This window comes from Terrapene carolina, unplaced genomic scaffold (assembly GCF_002925995.2).
Source record: "Terrapene carolina triunguis isolate 2854851 unplaced genomic scaffold, T_m_triunguis-2.0 Scaffold85, whole genome shotgun sequence".
Taxonomy (NCBI): domain Eukaryota; kingdom Metazoa; phylum Chordata; order Testudines; family Emydidae; genus Terrapene; species Terrapene triunguis.
Window position 1 is genome coordinate 41,571,199 of NW_020664436.1, and position 19,476 is coordinate 41,590,674.

General features: G+C 41.9%; 1 protein-coding gene across 1 annotated transcript in view; it reads right to left on the reverse strand.

The window, feature by feature from the left end:
* Positions 1-19,476, reverse strand: part of UST (uronyl 2-sulfotransferase) — a 276,063-nt gene that overhangs the window by 104,102 nt on the left and 152,485 nt on the right. Inside the window, exon 5 of the mRNA XM_024200172.2 lies at positions 6,078-6,231. Coding sequence (XP_024055940.1) covers positions 6,078-6,231 — 154 coding nt within the window. The remainder of the gene's footprint in view (positions 1-6,077; positions 6,232-19,476) is intronic.

Consider the following 19,476-nt stretch of genomic DNA (forward strand, 5'->3'; position numbering starts at 1 on the left):
TAGTTAGGCTGGACTGAATGCTTCCAGAGTCAATACATTTGGGCAAATGATTTTGGTCCAAAGGGACCAAAAGAACTTCTAATTTGATGGGAACATAAGGTGGGACAGTTCCCAAATGAATGTGCTTGAAATCCTAATTGAAGAGGGATTGGTGGTTTCAGACATTTCCCAATATACTGTCAGACACACTAAAACATCAACACTGTTTACCTTGGAGAAGTCCAGGACTGAGCTGTTTAGATGACTGACTGTATATATCACTTCAGCAGAGACAGTGGTTTTTGCAGATTAGGTCAAGGAACTGGCTGAGCTGCGTGGAGAAGCTCACCTTGCAGCAGCTACCTGTACCGTATATAGTATGTGAATACAAGATTTCACATGGTCCAAAAAAAGGGGGGGGGTAGGGAGGGATGAGCTTGGGACCACAGCCCTCTACTCCCTTCTGCCCAACCAGCAGACACCCCCTCCCTTTTTGGCAGGCTAGAATAGTGATCTGTGCTAGATTCTCCCGTTGTTCTTATATATGTGGCATCCAAGAACTGGTATTCTCCCTGACCCCTGTTCAGGGGCATAAGGGAAGGGGAACAGGGAAATTTTTTTCTGTCCTCCTCACTCATGTCCTCTTTTTGCACATCAGCACATGGTTTGGCACAATCCATCCCAAGTTGTTTATGTGTAGCACAATGACCAACACCACCACTACACGAGGAGCAGCTCACTTATAACGCAATGCTTTGCGTTTAAAGAGCTTTATGAGGGGTTACCCAAAACTAAGATGACCCTCTGAAACCCTGCACTTCCCCTAAAAAAAAGAAGGCCTCCCTCACACACACTATTTGGCTAGTTTTCATCCAAAGAAAATCTTTAGGAAGTAAATGTGGAGGGTTGAAGGCAGAAACCTGCCCAAGGATCAGTAGTATGCTAAAAGGCTGCAATGCTGTATGTCCAGGGGTAAAAATTGTATACTTATTTTTTTCACAGCTAGATCAAGCATAAAACCCATAATCTCAGTTAAAATATAAGTATACACCTCTTTGCACTACAAAGGAAAGGGTTAAGATGCAGTTACATACTATGAAATTTGATTAGACAACACATCTTCAAAAATCTTTAACATTCTGAACGACTGACTTGTTAAAATGATTTTCACTGGCAGCTGGCCTATACTTTACTCAGACATGAACAACCACCCTCTTTGAATAAAGACATCTGACAATCAAAGTTTGCCAAAAGGAGGACGACAGAATCCAAAAGGGGAAAACTTTGTTTCCAGGCTTCTAATAGAGCATTAGGAACAGTGAAAGTTAAAACAACAAAACAAATAATTTTTACAAAGTTGCTGACAATGTCTCTAAAAGACAATGGGCTACTGACACCAACATTTTACTGGCCTTCTGCTACTATAATATTTTTTTCTTGTGCCTGTAACTTCTGTGTCCATGCAAGTATGTATGGAGTGAGTGAGAGAGAGAGAGAGAGAACTTGCCAGAGTACAAAGATGGTCATGTTTTTCCATTCTGCCATTAACATTTAAAGCAAGAGGGATACTAAGGAATTATACACGGTTATGAAGTTCCAATCCTGTAACAGCGCCTGTTGGAAGTAAATATACCGAAACTTTATGTATTTGGTGAATCATAAGTCTTAAAGAATGGGTTAAATTGCATGAAGCCTTATAAAATGCTCACCAATTTTTAAGCATAGAGGTGCCAATCACCATACCTCTCACTTAAATGACAGGAGAGGGCAGTCAGCACCTTGCAGGATAAAGTACAATGTGTACCAGTAACCTCCTATTTTTTCCTAAAGGGAAGGCATGATGACTCTAGTATAAATATACTTTCCCAGCTGTTCTGTCCTATACACACCACGGAACGCAACCACACACACGTTGCACACATAATGAAAAGCTGTTAGTCTGCCTTCCAAGTGCAAGCACGAGAATGTCAACAATGACCCAAGATGACTCAGAGGCCTCTTAATATCCCCAGACATTTAGTAAATGCAGAAACACTTTCAACACTTTCAAATGAGTTTTTAATTATATAGTAGATGTGATAATATTTTGAAATGCTTAGTGTAACTCATGCAAGTACTCCAAGCAGTCATATGATAAGAGTAACAGAGCCAAAACAATAAAACACAAAAACCCCACAGCTCAGCTATATGCAAAAACATAGCCTTGTTTAGGTAAAACTGACTTCATCTAGGATGGTTATTGAAACAAATGTTTGTGAATTGTGCTGTACAGAAATAATTCAGAGTTGTGGTATGAAAAAGGGTACAGAACACATCTTGTACCTCATCTACTTCCTTGCCCCTCCAAAAAAAAACTTACTGGCCTCATAGATAGGAGGGAAGCAGTAGACGTGCAGCTATAACTTGATTTTAGTAAGGCGTTTGACATAGTCCCGCATTACATTTTCATAAGCAAACGAGGGAAATGTAGTCTAGATGAAATTACTATAAATTGGGTGCACAACTGTTTGAAAGACTGTAAGAGTAGTTATCAGTGGTTTTAGAAGTGGCTATATAGTGAGGTCCCACATGGGTCAGTCCTGGGTCCAACATTTTCATTATTGACTTGGATAACGGAGTGGAGAGGATGCTTATAAAATCTGCAGATGACACCAAGCTGGGAGGGGTTGCACGCACTTTGGAGGACAGGATTAGAATTCAAAACAACCTTGACAAATTGAAGAATTGGTCTGAATTCAACAAAGTCAAGTGCAAAATACTTCACTTAGGAAGGAAAAAATCAAATCCACAACTACAAAACAGGAAATAACTGGCTAGGTGGTAGAACTGCTGAAAAGGATGTGTGGGTTATAGTGGATCACAAACTGAACGAGTCAACATGATGCAGTTGTGAAAAAGACTAATATCATTCATACAAACATAAGAATGGCCATATTGGGTCAGACCAATTGTCCTGTCTTCCGACAGTGGCCAGTGCCAGATGCTTCGGGGGGGGGATGAAAAGAACAAGGTAATTTATCGAGTAATCCATCCTCTGTCATCAAGTCCCAGCTTCTGGCAGCTGGAAGTTTAGGGACACCCAGAACATGGGGGTGTGCCCCTGACCATCTTGACTAATAGCCACTGATGGAGCTATCCTCCATGAACTTATCTAAATCTTTTTTGAACCCAGTTATAATATTTGCCTTCACAACATCCATTCTAGGGTGTATTAACAGGAGTGCCAGATGTAAGAAACGTGAGGTAGTTGTCCTGCTCTACACAGCACTGGGTAGGCCTCAGCTGGAGTACTGTGTCCAACGGTGGGTACCACACTTTAGGAAAGATGTGGACAAATTGGAGAGAGTCCAGAGGAGAGCAAAAAAATGATAAAACACTTCAGAAAACCTGATCTATGAGGAAAGGTTAAAAAACCTGGGCATGTTTAGTCTTGAGAAAAGAAGACTGAGGGGGAACCTGATAACAGTCGTCAAATATGTTGAGGGTTGCTATAAAGAGAACTGTGATCACTTGTTCTCCATGTCCACTGAAGGTAGGACAAAAGAAGTAAATCGGCTTAATCTGCAGCTAGGGAGATCTACATTGGATATTTGGGAAAACTTAACTATTAGGGTAGTTAAGCTCTGGAACATGCTTCCAAGTGGAACCCTTATCATTGGAGGTTTTTCTGAACAGGTTAGATAAACACCTGTCAGGGATGGTCTAGGTTTATTTGGTCCTGCCATAGTGCAGGGGCTAGACTTGATGATTTCTTGTCCAACCCCCTGCAACAGTTCTATGATTCTATACCATTTTTCTTTCTTGTAGTTCTCTAGACCCTCATCTATTTTGATTTTGTATCATTTTCTATAAGGTCACATAATAAAGCAGCAAGCTGTCCTATCACAAATGTGCCCTAGGGATCCTTTTCCTTGAGTGTCTCTAAACTTTGAAGTAAGCACTGTGGTACTTCAGCTGGTGAGGACAATCACAGCTCTGGAAAAAATTAAATATTGAGAAACTGGAACTGATCCATGTGGCAATAAGCAGCAACCTTACATGGTGCTGGAGTAGGCTAAAGCTTATTTCTGAAACTTGTAAGCAGAGTATTTTCAAATGAACATTTAATTACAAAACGTCATTTCTAGCTTTCATAACCCTTTCTTTAATATACTGCTTTATATTTTACTTAACAAATTGGGTGTCATTAGGTATATCATGGGTGAAAGCTGGCACCATTGCAGCCAATGGGAGGTTTCACCACTGACTGCGATGGGGTCAGGATGTAACCCCATATTTGTCTTTGCTGGGAAATTATGTGTATACTACACATTGGAGATGGGTGTGCAATAGGTCACCTCAGGCAGTCTGTACTATTCTCAAGTTGCTGAGCACACACAGTATCAAGGTAAAAAAAAAAAAAAAAAAAAAAACCACAAAATTAGCACAGATTCCACAAAACAGAAGATCAACCACTAGTAGCATTTATGTCACCAAAGAAAGCTGAGCAAAGAAAAACAAGAATTGGAATCAGATCAGTCGTCTCTGAAAGACACCACTTGCAGCTGGTTGAGTCTACAGGAAGAACATGAAATTTTAGGGGGGGCAAAGCATCAGACCCTCCCATTCCCTCCTTGTTGCTCCTGGATGTGCAGTGCCCTGCACCACCTCTGGAGAGAGGTGGGGCACAACGCTGCAGGAGCAAGGTGAATTCTTGACCCATCTTCGGGGGAGAGGGTTTCGGCAGCAGGCTCCAGCAGCGGGACTTCAGGAGCCTGGGAGTGCAGCCCCGAGCTCCAACCGTGGGGCAGTGGGTACTGAACCCCCGGCTCTGGCCACATGGCCCTGGCCTCCAGCTGTGGGGCTTTGGTCTCCGGCCTCTGGTTCCAGCTGTGTGGCAGCAGGCACTGTCCCCTGGCTCCAGTCCCAAGTTCTGGCAGTGCAGTGGCAGGCACTGACCCGCAGCTCCAGCAGTGCAGCCCCACCCCTGGCGCGGATACCCTGCCCCAGCTGCATACACAGCTCTGTTCCCACAGCTCTGTTCTCGAGTTCTGGCCACGCGGTGGCAGGAGCTGGCCCTGGGTGCCAACCTCTGGCCACACAGCAGCGAGTGCTGGCTCCAGTCACGCAGCAGCAGGTGCTGGCTCCTGGCTCAAGCCATGCAGCCTGGGCTCTGACACCCAGCTCCGGGCTCCGGCCGCGCGGTGGCAGGCACTGGTCCCCAGGCACTGACCCACAGCTCCAGCTGTGCGGCAGCAGGCTCTGATCCCTGGCTCTGGCCACGCAGTTCTTGTCCCCAGCTCCGGGCTCTGGCCGCAGGCACTGAGCCCTGGCCCTTGCCACATGGCAACAGACACCAGGCCCTGGCTTTGGACTCATCACCCATCCCCATCATCCCCGTTGCTTCCCATATTTTTATTACTGAGTCTGCCAAAACCCCCTACAAATATAAATTACAATGATTTGGATGTGTATCTGTGCACTTTTAATTGTTTTGCCTAAAGTTAATTAAGTATTTTAGGAAAAAGTGTCAGTGTGGTCACCAGTGAGAGTTGGTGGCCACACTCTGAGGCCATATATTTTTTTTTTTCTTTTTGAGAGAGAGAGAAAACCCCTGTTCTAGTGCAACTGCATGATTGGCATTCTTGGTCTCAGTCTCAAAAGCTATTTAAATATCCAGCATGACAAATAGAGGGCCTAATCCAATGTTAATTAAGTGGAAAGCCTCAGATTAACTTCAGTGGCAGCTGGCTCACAGTTAGCTTGACAAATTCGATATCTTCCATTGATGTATGCAGAAGAGCTCTGTTTAAACTCAAAAACTTCTCTCACCAACAGAAGTTTATCTTTTATTGGACCAACAACTCACCCACCTTGTCTCTCTAACGTGACAAATATATAATTATATTCCTGACCCAGGCAGCATATGCACTATACAGTCTGATTAAAATCAAGACCATACAACTTAACATGAAGCCCGACAGCAGGAATGACTGAAGGTAGACTAAAGATAACTCATTCTCTAACTTTCCAAACATCCTGTTTCAATTTTTGTAATTATGTATCTGGATGGTGAACAAAAGTATTTTGTTAACAGCCTTTAATTTAAAAGAACTTACTAGATATCTTTCTTCTTGCCTCATACTTGGGGTGCGGATCATATGATTCTGCTCCCCTCTCCAGTCTCCAAATCGACGGAAAAAATAGTTGGATAAAAATCGGTTGACAGGATCCCTAATAATATTGATGTACACTGGCTGTTCTCCTCCAAACCTGGTGGGGGAAATGTGTAGATCTCATTAGATGTTTGCAGACATACATTCAGATCTCATAATCAAATGCTTTAAAAAGTTGTTCTCTATGCAAGTTTAAAGCTGCTCGAAGATTAGAAGTTGTATGAAGGCCCTTATCAATGGTAAGAGTACCTCAGCTCCTTCTAAGAGTACATCAGGCCCCTTTAAGCTGGAAGGTAACTACAGTATTGTATTAAGATGCACACATTTCAGCCAGAGAAAATCTCCCTACTATGAAGAACAACTATGCCAACTATTATTCTACTTGGGCTCTCTCCTTGAATTTTTCAGTACAAGTACTTTCTGCAGTTAAATCTGGTTCTTTGGATTCCTATTTCCATGTACTAATTTCCCATCTGGGAAATCATGGGAAGGCAGGGGTGGTCAAAATGGAAGCAAAATGCAACCCATGGAGTTCTACAAGGTAGTCCTGCAATCACCTTCATCTTTAAAATAAAGGCCATGACCTGAGAGATGACAGCTGCCAGCTTGCAATGCTCAATCTTGTTGCAGCAGCATTCACTTGGAAAAAGTGAAAGAGCTAAAATCATGCTTCACGGAGCTGGGTGGAATGCCTTGTTTTTATATGCTGTGGCTTATACAAATCTTTCCCCTTATTTTCATTAATGGCTATTATTAAGTATTTATTTAGCACCTTAACTTTGCATGGTGAGATATCTATAGCTATCAAGGAAGAGACAACCCCTGCCTCAAAGAACTTAAAATATGAATCACCAGTACATAGAGGTTTAAAGAAAAGGGGTAGAGAAAGTTGGGACCATCATTAAAACAAAAGCAAAGTGCAACCCAAGCCCCCAGATCTTGCAGATGAAGCCATAAACCAGAACTTCCTCTCCAGACCGATTTCAGAGTAGCAGCAGTGTTAGTCTGTATCCGCAAAAAGAACAGGAGTACTTGTGGCACCTTAGAGACTAACAAATTTATTAGAGAACACCCTCACAATAGATTCTGGGATCTCTCTCTTTTGTTATCTCCCAGGGGTTGAGGCAATGGTTTACAATCTCCCCTCACTCCTAATTTCATGTGGTGGGGAAGGTAGAACAGCTGGCTCTCTACCCTATCTTTTGTTTTTAGTGTGCTGGAAAAGTAATCGTATTTCTCAATTCAAGAAATCATCTTCAGGAGAACGGGTTTACCTCACCAACCCAATACTGAGAGAAGGAAAGTTGCTTGTGTTCCTCCTTCAGCCAAAATATCTGAAGTGAAAAGGGGATATTGCAGGCTACAAAAGCCTCAAGTCAGCAAAATGGGAGTAGAGCCTGTTGGGAGAGAGTTTTTCTAGGGTGGGCCCAACTGGGAACTTGCCTGAACTAAGGATAGGGAGGAATGTTTTAGTATTTAAAAATTACAAAATGACATGTTGATTCATGAAAGCACTTAAGCAGGTGCTTAAGTGCCATTGAGTTTGATAGAACATAAGCACATGCTTAGCATGAATTTGTGAATAAGGATACTTTTCTGAACTGGGACCCAAAGTTTCGGGGGGGGGAGGGGGGGGAATTGATCAGAGGAGAGAAAATTGCAATTGTCATTTAGCAAGAGGGAAATAAAACTAATCTTTAAGTTCCTCTTAATTTTCTAAATTAAGACATGAGAATGAAGCATTAGAACATTTTATAAATAATACAGAACCGGCAAAACGTTTTTAAAATGTGAATTTTAGTAAAAAAGAAATAAAAATGTGTACAGCAATGTGTACTTGATATTTATTCCAAGACCTCCCAGTGAATTGAGTAAAGTCTGCACCATCTTCTTCTGTATGTGCCCACAGACCAGTTAGTAAAGTCTGCAAGTGCTTATACACGACTAACTTTATGCATGTGAGCAAGTTGGATTGATATCTGAGACCAGTTTTTGCAGCTTCTGTGCCATAATTTGTAATTGCAGAGACAACATAAAAAACTGAACTTCCAGATTTAGAAACCAGGATGTTACTTACTTCCCTGATTAGAACACTTTATGAGTGTGGACCTCTTTCAAAATTAAGTCTGTTTTGGCATTTGTACTGATATGCATTTTTTCTAACAGAAGTTTGGAGTCTGAAGTATTATAAGCTATGTTTACACGATTATCTAAACTGTTCAGCTCCAGAATACAAACATCCATGGTAAGCAACAGCTGCCTGGCATGATAGATCCTAAAGCTTACAGGAAACAAGATCTTCAGGGTATTAGCAGCAGCAACAAAGATCAGCAAAGTAAACTCAATATAATTATAAATATATATATGCTATATAGTATAAACATCAATAAAATCAAAGTAAATATTCTTCAAGGTAGATTAATTCAAACTAAGACAAGTGCAGAGAACTACTAGACTCACCAGAAAAATGGATAGCCTATTGTAGGAGAGGAGTCTAAAAGTGACTCGCTTGTTAGGCTAGCAGAACAAAGGCTGAGAGGGGCTATGGTTGCTCTGGATAAATACACCAAGGGGGTAAACACCACGGAGGGAGAAGAGCTGTTTAAACTGAAAGACAATGCTGTCACAAGAACAAATGGGCATAAATTGGCCCTGGAGAAATGTAAACGGGAAATCAGGTGATTTCTAACCATCAGAAGACTGAGGTTCTGGAACAGCCTCCAAATAGGAGTACAGGAGGCAAGCAACCTGACTAGTTTTAAAATGGGGCTTGATAAATTAAATTATTGAACAGGATTGTCTATAATACCAGGGGGCAGATTCAACGACCCAGGAAGTCTCTTCCAGGCCTATATTCCTATTTAAGTTTTCAGTGTGAGGACCTTTTGGTAATATAAACAGTCATATGAACAATACTCCTCAGCTGTACTCATACACCCTGAATTGTTTTGCTCTGATTTTTTATAAATAAAATTCATACATAAAGTACATGTATTGAGAAGCACACAACCAATAGTAATACTGAGCCATACCCTCCTCAGATTGAGTGAGTGGAGTTTTGCCATTTCCCTCCATGCTGTTAGGATTGTACTATAAATATGCAAGGCACCTGATCATTCTAACTACCCTTTACGACAACCTGGAGCAGCGCCTCAGCTGGTGTCAATTGTCCTCTGAAGTCAATGGAGCTGGGGTTCTGCCCCTCTATTTCTATACTTAACTTCTAATCCTAACTGATTAATGTGGTATATAGTATCACTGGCAGTAACTGGTGCTACCCAGTTATTTTAGGTTTAATTGCATATTATAGCATAGTTTCAACCGTTGTGTTTACAGCTATGACTTATGAATACTCATCAAAATAACCATTGGATTTTGGGGCATCAATAGCCATAAAACATCCATGATACTTATACTCATCAATAGTACATCTACTTGTTCTCAGAAAAAAAAGTAGCTAATAAAGTTTTAAAATTAATTTAGAAGGTTGAATGATATGCCAAGTGCTGCAAGTTTTCTTTGGAAAGGGAGTCTCCAATGTGTTCCAAATTCTCCTATTTATTTGAATGAAAGCTCTGCTGAAATCTGCTAGCAGATCACATATAAATTACAACAGGAACGAAAGAATTACAAATGCAACAAGGGTGGTTGATTTGTTTGGTTTTTAAATGGAGGATAGCTCCTTTACCAATAAGGTAGAGAGGTTCTCTCAGGTGTTATATACTTTAATTGCATTTGTTTCTAGGTGAGGTTAAATACTCGGGGGAAATTAGCCATTGCATTTCAGGCAGTTTTTGTATGCCAGCCCAGTAGCTAAAATATACACAGAAAGAATCAGGTTTACTCATCTCTTCAGGCAAACTGCCTTCCTTGAGGGAAACAAATTTGCCAACCTCACAACCATACAAGAACTTTTGCTACATCTTAATCTTTTAATTTAAAAAGTTCCTGTACATAAACTAATACATTTAAAGCTAAAGTTAGTTATATTGTAATGTAGTTATATTCTGACAGTCACACATTACCAATCTACATTGGCACACAACTCCCCTTAAAAAGAGATGACAACCTCTTTTTTTATAGCTTTGTGTGACCAAGAATCAATAACGCTAATAGCACAATTGTCCAGAAACATTGCACATTTAATTAAATTGTAGCACTATCATGGGGCCACTGAGCTATTTCACGTTACCAGACATGGAGTAGGGCTTCACAAGAGGACTGCACAAAGACACTGTTAATTCAAATGACGATCACAACAGGTAAGTGCTTCAATTTTTCTAAAAACTAAATTATATCAAAATGAATCTTCTGAAGGGGAAGTCTGAGTTACAGAAATAGGAGGGTATGGCAATGTCGAGTATCAATATCCATTTCTGGCAAAGTAAACCTGTTTTCTATCCAAAATACCAGAGGTGAGCAGGCTCATGAGGACCTTCCCAAAGAAGAGGAGCTGTAATCAGTAATTTATTTAACACAATCCTCAGACTAGCATTTCTCCCCCACAGTACTGCCGATCAAACACATATTCAAAATCACAAGTCAAGCTCACCAACATCAGGAGTATGGTTTTTTTTAAATTTCTTTGTAGGTTTTGAGCATTTAGGCTACACTTGGATCACATTTGCAGGCTTTTCTCTGCAATCATAAGGGCTTGGGAATTTTTTTTTTTTTTTTAACTGAAAGCGGAGGTTCTCACCCCAAACACAAGGCTTCATAAGTTGGGGCTTTAAGAAAAATCAAAATCACATCAAATAGTGCAAGGCTTACAATAAAATTGTAAGAGTTGGCAACACTACACTCATTAATTAAAATTTCTGGAGCTGTTATCAGTGCCAGAAATACCATTTTCTGGAGTTACAACTTTGGAAAATATCATTGTAAAATAGTGATTCCTCTGTAAATTGCCTAGTCTACCAAACAGCCAGCAGATCACATTAAAAAGCACTGGAAGTCACCCTCCCTCTTAGCACTTGTCTTCATGGTAAAGCAGGGTGTACCAGCTGGGATGTAAGTTCTAGTGCACACTAGCATGTTGCACACTCATTGGACCATGTGGACCCAGTTGGTGAGCACTAAAAGGTCCAAAGTGCGCAGTGATGTAGTACAGTTTGAAATGGGACTACATTATAACATGCACCACAGACCTTTCATAAGAATGGCCCTACTGGATCAGACCAATGGTCCATGTAGCCCAATATCCTGTCTTCAGACAGTGGCAAATGCCAGGTGCACCAGAGGGAATAAACAGAACAGGTAATCATTAAGTGATCCATCCTCTGTCGCCCATTCCCAGCATCTGGCAAACAGAGGCTAGGGACACCACCCCATCCTGGCTGTCCTCCATGAACTTACCTAGTTCTTTTTTTAACTCTGTTACAGTCTCGGCCTTCACAACATCCTCTGGCAAGGAGTTCCACAGGCTGACTGTGCGTTGTGTGAAGAAATACTTCTTTTTGTTTGTTTTAAACCTGCTGCCCATTAATTTCATTTGGTGACCCCTAGTTCTTGTGTTATGAGAAGGAGTATTAACAATTCCTTATTTACTTTCTCCACACCAGTCATGATTTTATACACCTCTATCATATTCCCCCTTAGTCAACTCTCTTCCAAGCTGAAAAGTCCCAATTTTTTTAATCGCTCCTCATATGGAAGCTGTTCCATACCCGTAATGATTTTTGTTGCTCTTTTCTATACCTTTTCCAATATAAACTTTTTTTGAGATGGGCAACCAGATCGGCATGCAGTATTCAAGATGTGGGCATACCATGGATTTATAATAGAGGCAATGATATTTTCTGTCTTATTATCTATCCCTTTCCTAATGATTCCCAACATTCTGTTTGCTTTTTTGACTGCCGCTACAGGGTGTGCCAGCAGGGTCCACGTGGATCAGTTGGTGTGCAACATGCTAGTGAGCACTAGAATGTACACCCCACTTAGTGTATACTAATGCACAATGTAGACAAGCCCTTCGACTGTATCTGCCTTAGGCACAGAACAGGATTTCATCTGTGCCTTGTATAGTGCTGAGGAAATCATAATAGTTTAGCAAATATTAAATCAAATGAACTACTATTGTCTTCTTGACACTACTACCCCCTCCCATTTGTGACTTCATAACATCTCTGTGGCAAGCCAATGCTTAAGTAGAATATGAGCTTGTGTGTTTTTAGTTGTCTTCATGCATTTTAGTAGATGGCAAGACAGAAGGGAGCCAGTACTATGTGACTAGCCAGCTGTCCATAGAACTTGTGTAAGTGCTGCAAACCTGTGAACTGACTGCTTATCTGAGACTCATTTGACGGGGACAAGATCAACTTAACAACAAATCACACTTCCATCTAAATATATATGTAACCCCCTTTCCTGTTCACTGGCCCAGTATAAGGTTGTTCAAGATAGGGGAAGCCTGCTATTTGACATTTTACACAACTTTGGGAATCTGGGCCTGAGGCTCTTTTATGTGCTCTGTGGTGTGTGTCAGTGGGTGTTCACCTCAGACCAGCCACCAGGAACAAGGCTTTATTCTGTAAAGAACATAGAACAGGATTAAAGTCCAACAGCAACGTGCTCCCAGCTCAGTCAGTGCTGAGACCTCCTCCTGGGAGAGCAGAGAGTACATTGTACAACACAACCCACCTTACAAATATGTTCTAACTCCCACAATAACTAAACCCCAAAACAAACAAGCCCATGTTCCCCTGTGTGTCATTTAAACTCCTCTCGGGGTGCTCTTTAAGACCTTTTTGGTCCTACCTGTAAAGAACATAGAACAGGATTACAATCCAGCAGCCTCCTCTCTGCTTGCCTGCGATGTGCTCCCAGCTCAGCCAGTGCTGAGACCTCCTGCAGTGGAGGGCAGAGGTACATCCTGGCAGGAACCAGGAAGTTCTCCCAAGATGCCAAAGTTTGTAGCCCACAACTTGTAGTTCCCAGGGCTGCTGTTGAAGCACACTGGACCTTGGGCTATATATATTTCCCTTCTACTGTTATGTCTAAGGCAATTATAAATGAAAGATTAGAGAAGAATATATTTCTCTAGTCTGCTTGCTTTGTGCATCTGACATCACTCTATGTATAACCAGTTTCATTGCTTCCTTGCCATAGTCCATTCTTTTTTCCTGTTTGCGTGGGTCAGACAGTAGAAGAGGAGAGGAAGAAATTAAAAATAAAACCCAAGGTGGATGTAAAAACTACACAAAAATGGTAGGTAGTTCAGAAGTGACACCTGACAACTTTTAATCCATTTTATGAAACTGACTAGATTTCAGGTTAACAGTGTCCCTTTAATCAACAAAATATCCTTAAAAGTCTAATATAACTTGAGTCTTTATAACTTTATAGTTTAAAGTTATAATTTTTTGACTTATTTGAAGCACATTTATGATAGCACTGGGAAACCAAGGTTACAATAATCTGAAAGAATGCTCTATACTGCTCTGATAGGGTGTTCACCCCACAGAAGGGTTAATGTGGGCCACAAGGAGCCAATTAACTTTATATGCTGTAGCTGGAGCAGAACCAGGGATTGATAAGGCCTAATGGCAGATCAGCCCAACTGGGAGAGGAGTATAAAGTCGGGAAGCAAGAGCACGAAGGGGTTGCAGGGAAGAGATCTCCAGTCATTTCCTAAAAGAAGGGGGAATTGGCCAGGGACAAGGAGGAGTCACAGGGGTAGAGTAAGTCTTGGGGTTCTGCTCTTACAAGAGGCCTAGAGGAGTGAAGTAGCCCTGGGGAGCAGTTGAATCTCTGAAGGTAAACCCAGAGATAGGCAAGGAGATAGAGGTGGAGTAAGAGTCGAGGGAAACAACAACTGGGACTGAGACTAAGCAGACCTAGGTTGCTAGACATAGGGTCCCTGGGCTTGAACCAGACTAATAGGTGGACCTGGGATCCCCTTCTAGCCACTGGGAAAGTGGCACAGGACCTGGAATTGGAACAGAAGACTACCTGAGACAGCATATGGACAGCGTGTCCAAGAGGACTTAATTACCCCAGAAGTGGGGGGAGACTGTATATTGACCTGGCCAGAGGACTGAGTCACAAAGAGGGAGTACCCTTGGTCACAGCCAGAGGGGCCACAGCTTGAGCAACCAAAGGAAGGGGGTGCTAGATGGGGCAAAGGCTAATTCCCAGACCCAGCCACAAGGAGGCACATGTAGTGAGTGGAACCCCCTTCACACTTATTCCACACAATGTTTTTCAAAAATGTCCCAGAATACCGAAAGGCCAAAGAGCACATAGTAGTTGTGCTGAGCCTTCCATTAAGTGATGGTTACTGTCATTAATAGGTTGAGTTCAAGGGGGGAGGGGAGAAAAAAAATGATAAGAGGGACTGTAGCACCTTGTGGCCCTTCAATCAGTGTGCACTCTACAAGATTGACCTTGCAAGGTGATAGAAAATGTCTCACAATGTGTATAATGACTATATATAAAAGCTATAGTTTTAAGCTTGTGCATTCAACTTTGACATTTCCTGACTTAAGGGTTTTACCATGCAGTCTTAACTTTTCTCTTAATATAGTTTTTAACGGCATTTCCTAAGGAAGAAGTTGTCTTAAGAAAAAAAAATCCATAAATCTGGATCTATTAGCTATATAATATTAGAATACCCTACACCGCTCCAGGTATGCATCCAAGTGCTCCTGCAACTGAACTGTCCAAGCAAGTGACCAGTGAATGAATTAGGGCTGTTATACTCACTCTTTATTATGCACTAAAGCCTGGTTCATTCAACACACACTTTACTCTGCATCTTAGTAGATGTGTGCATTCAGTACACAGTCACCTCAGCAGCACACACATGCACAGCACAGACTACTTCCCTTCCCAACATTGGTGTGTGATGGTTCAAACACATTGCTGATTAAGTGATAATTTACATTTTGTGCACAAAGTGCAGCTTTCAAAGCCTCTTAAATCAGCTAAATCTCAATCAGTTTTGAACAGAACAATCAAAGGCACTTCTCTTCAATTAAGGGAATCTCAGTTAAAATTTAACTTTCTATATTCTCAGCCATTTCAGACAATTGTTCACTGAAAGGTTGCACTAATTACTTATAATGCAGAAACTATAATTTTCTGAAACGTTACTCATACTAAAATACAAGCTTAAGTGTTTAACACTTCCTCCCCAAAACAGAAAATAAATGTCTAATGTAGAGACCAGGGCTAGAAAATTTCATCCTAAATGCAGGAGCGGCGCCAGGGTTTTTGTCGCCCTAGGCGGCAGTGCTCCTCCTCTGAGCATTCGGCAGCGGCGGTCCTTCTGCTCCAAATCTTCAGGGCACTTCGGCGGCGGGTCCCAGAGCGAGCGAAGGACCCGCCCCCAAATTTCCACCGAAGACCCGGAGCAGAAGGACCCCCCGCCTCCGAATTTCCACCAAGGGCTGCAAAATGCCGCCCCCCAAATCCTGCCACCCTAGGCAACCGCCTAGGGTCGCCTAGTGGAAGCACCGGCCCTGCCTAAATGGCCACGTTTATTGAACATTTATGAGTAACTGAAAACAGGGTTTAGAACAGAAACCCTGATGTTTCTGAGAATAGAAACCCTGAGTAACTGAAAACAGGGTTTAGAATAGAAACCCTGCCTCAGCAATGTTAACTTCCGGGTATTACTAGAATATCATCATCTAGAGATACTCCTGACCAGGCTAACTTAAAGTGATCATGAATATAGCAAGATTCAAAAACGTGCCAGATATTCTTCCTTCAAAATGACTCTGTTGCTAGACTGAAGGCCCAGTTTTTGGGATTTCCCCCGGGCACGGGGATGGAGAGACTTAGGGTAGGTCTATACATATAGCACTGCGGCGGCGTAGCTGTACTGATACAGACGCTCCCCCGGTTATGCAAACCTGACTTACGGAAATCCAAAACTTACCAAGAAGGTTCCATAAGCTTTTTTTTTGGGGTGTAATTGTCGGAAATACATTCCCAACTTACGCAAGGCATTCCGGAACGGAACACTTCCGGAAGTCGGGGTGCTTCTGTACAGCAATGCTGCTGCAGCACATCTGGCGAAGATGCTCTATGCCTATGGGAGAGTTTTCTTCTGTTGGTATTTAAATAAAAAAAAAAAAACCCACACACCTTCTTGAGCGGTATAAGCTATGTCTCCCGCTGACATAGCACTGTGCACACAAATGCTTATGTTGGTGTAACTTGTCACTCTGGGGAGATGGAATATTCACACCCGAGTGACATATGTTTTGCTGACATCAGCTGTAGTGTAGGCATAGCCATAGTACTCTAGGGTTTGAGTTGATGAATTTGGGTGCTGCACCAACTAGTCAACTAAGATAGAGAGACAGAGCAAACAGCATTAGCATTGCATGATTTTATACTCTTCAGTTTCCCAGACAGAAAAACAAAAGGAGTTTCAAAGTGAAATCACAGTACCAAAGCCATACACACTTGACACACTACAGAGCACCCAAGAACAAGAAGAAATGCTGGAATGGCAAACCGTTTTAAAACTGAACTCTTGAACAGCTTCTGAGTTGGAGAAAGAAAGCAGCAGTTCAATTAAAAAAGTCAGGGGGGAGGAGGTATTCTGACACCACTGTGAAACTGCTCTACGTTTTTAGCTGCAAGGGTTAGCACCAGTTGTAGCAGAACTACTACAATTTGAGCAAAGGGTCAATATTTGACTTTTTTTTTTGAAGGCTATAGTATGGAAACAAAATTACTTCACTAATGAAAATGGACACTATTTGGAAATCAGAGTTATGGACTAATCTGAACTGAATTTTGCATTTGTATTTTTATATAAAGCATCAGGGAGCAAGCTTTATTTCTACCAGTAATTCAGAATTTACTTTTGAGTGGAGGTAAACTGTCCAAACTTACTAGCAGTACTGTATCCAGCAGTGCCCACCTCTCTAGATAATTTAATAAATAAATAAATGTGTTAGCTGCGGTGCCTGTTTTTAAGAAAATAGCATTACAGCTAAAGTACTTTTGTTAAGAAGTACTTTTTCAAGAAAAACAAAAGACAATAATATATTTGAGGAACGATGGAAACAGAGACAAAAATTTACATGTGGGTACCAGGAACTATATTAAAACAAACACACAAAAATGGGGAAATCAAAAGAAGGGGCACTTGTGGTATGTAACTGGAAACCAAAGTAATTTTACGTTTTCCAAAAGTCACTGCTGCTTCCTGTTACTTAGTAAGAATTGAAAGACCAATCAGCACTCAAGCCACAGCATTCTAATGAAGAAAGAATGAGTTCTTAAATCTTAATGATGTACATTTGTTCAAATTGGATTAAGACAAGTAGCTGGAATGAACTGAAACAAATATTAAGAATCTAAGCTTATAATTAAATTTACTCTCTCTTATTTAAAAGAATGCTACATAATTTTGTGGGCTTTTTTTTTTTTAAACAACAAAAATGGTTACTCGCAAGTGGACTGTGACTGCTTCAGAAATTGAAGAGTTCAACAGCTGTAATAAAAATGAAAAAACACCTTTGTATGCAAGTGGTCTTTTTAATGGTTCTAGGTCTTATGAACTCAATCAGCCAATCTTTACACCAATAATTGCCACTTGCCAGTCATTGGCAGAGACAGGCCTTTGAACCAAAGTGTACCACATTCCTCTGTAATGGTCTGTTACACAATATCAGGGTGACGCAAGCTGAGCCTCCAACTCCATCTGAGCCAGGATCTACTGTCTGTGGTCCAAAGATGCAGTGTAAGGGTGCGGACTCACCCCTGCGGCGCCTCCTGCTGGCCGTCTCGGAGAATCAGCTCAATCCAGCCTCCGGAGCACCCTCTGCAGGCCGGTGATCCGCCTTACCGCTTCTGGCCCCGTGTCCCTCCCAGGACCCCGGTGCCCTTATTTGGGGGGCTGCCCCCTGACAGAACCCCTTTCTCTGGGTTTCCCTTCCCCAGGGAACCCCCACCCACTATCCCTACCTCGCCTCAGGATAAGGCCACTGCCAGTCACCAACTAGCCCCCGCTCCCTGGGGTAGACTGCAGTATAGGCCACTCATCATCTGCAAGGTTGGGTTTGGACCTGCTGCCTTGGCCTAGCCCTGGGCTGCCCTCTGCAACCCCCAGTACCCACTTGGCCTTCTCCTAGGCCGCAGCCTGGGACTTTCCAGGCAGGAGCTCCCCAGCTCCTCTGCCTTTCCCCAGCCCTGCTCCACTCAGGTACCCTGTGTCTAGCTCCCTGCAGAGAGAGACTGTGTGTGAGCTCCTGGCTCCCTGCCTTTATAGGGCCAGCTGAGTCTGTTTGGGGCATGGCCCCAGCTGCAGCCACTTCCCCCAATCAGCTCAGCCTTCAAGCTGCCTTCTCCCTGAGCTACCTCAGGCCCTTCCAGGCAGGAGCAGGTGTCCACCCTGCTATATGCAGCAACACCCATTGTGTGTCCTGGTGACAGGACCAAATGCTCTACTAGCTCTGGACCAGGTGATGAGTAGCATGATGCAACTCGTATTAAAAGCTTGACCTACATCATAGCAAGGTCTTGATTCTGCTACATTTCACATGCCTCATTGCAAATGTTTTTTCTGTTACCCTGAAATTTGTAATATTTGGGATATACACCAAGTGTCTTAAGTAGCTGCCCAGGCTGATTTAGTTGATTGTTTTTAGAGTTCAAAAAGGGCTCTGCATGCACAGTTGAAGCTTCGTCCTGCTTAAGTTTGGTTAGCAATCCCTCACATTAAGTGACTCATACTAAGTGACATTTATGATAAAGTACAAAGAACTCCTTCTCCTCGTTCAGCTCCTCTTGAATAAGCATTTTGTGTTCTTATGTGTTATTCCAGCCACACAAAACATTCAGTACTTCTGCCAGTAACCACAAGACTCAATCAATCGATCCTTAATATTTTCAGTTGTAACAAAATTACAGGCATTTAAATCTTTGTTACCTTAAAGTATATGCATTTTTGGAAATATTACATTGGACCCTATTTCATATTGCAGCTGCTATTGTAGAAAAATGTTACTTTACATACATAGAGGAAAGTCCTTAAAGAGAAAAAAAAATTTTTTAAAGGAAAAACAACGTATAGTTAAGGAATATATTCAACACCGGTATTGAACAGGGATTTTAATTTAAGGGGCAGATTTCTATCTTCCATGGAGCCCTGCTGAATTCATTGGAGTTCTGCACAAATGGATGGGTCTGCTTATGTGGAGTTCACTGCAGGAACAGAGCCTAGATTATTAACAGCAGCTTCTGGCATATCTTTACATGTGTCAGAAAAACATGTTCTTAGTATGTGAGCATGAGAAATTTTCTTTGGAAATACAGGGGAAACATGTTTTAATCCAATGCAATTGCAGTAAAAAACAATTAAGGGACCTGACCTCGT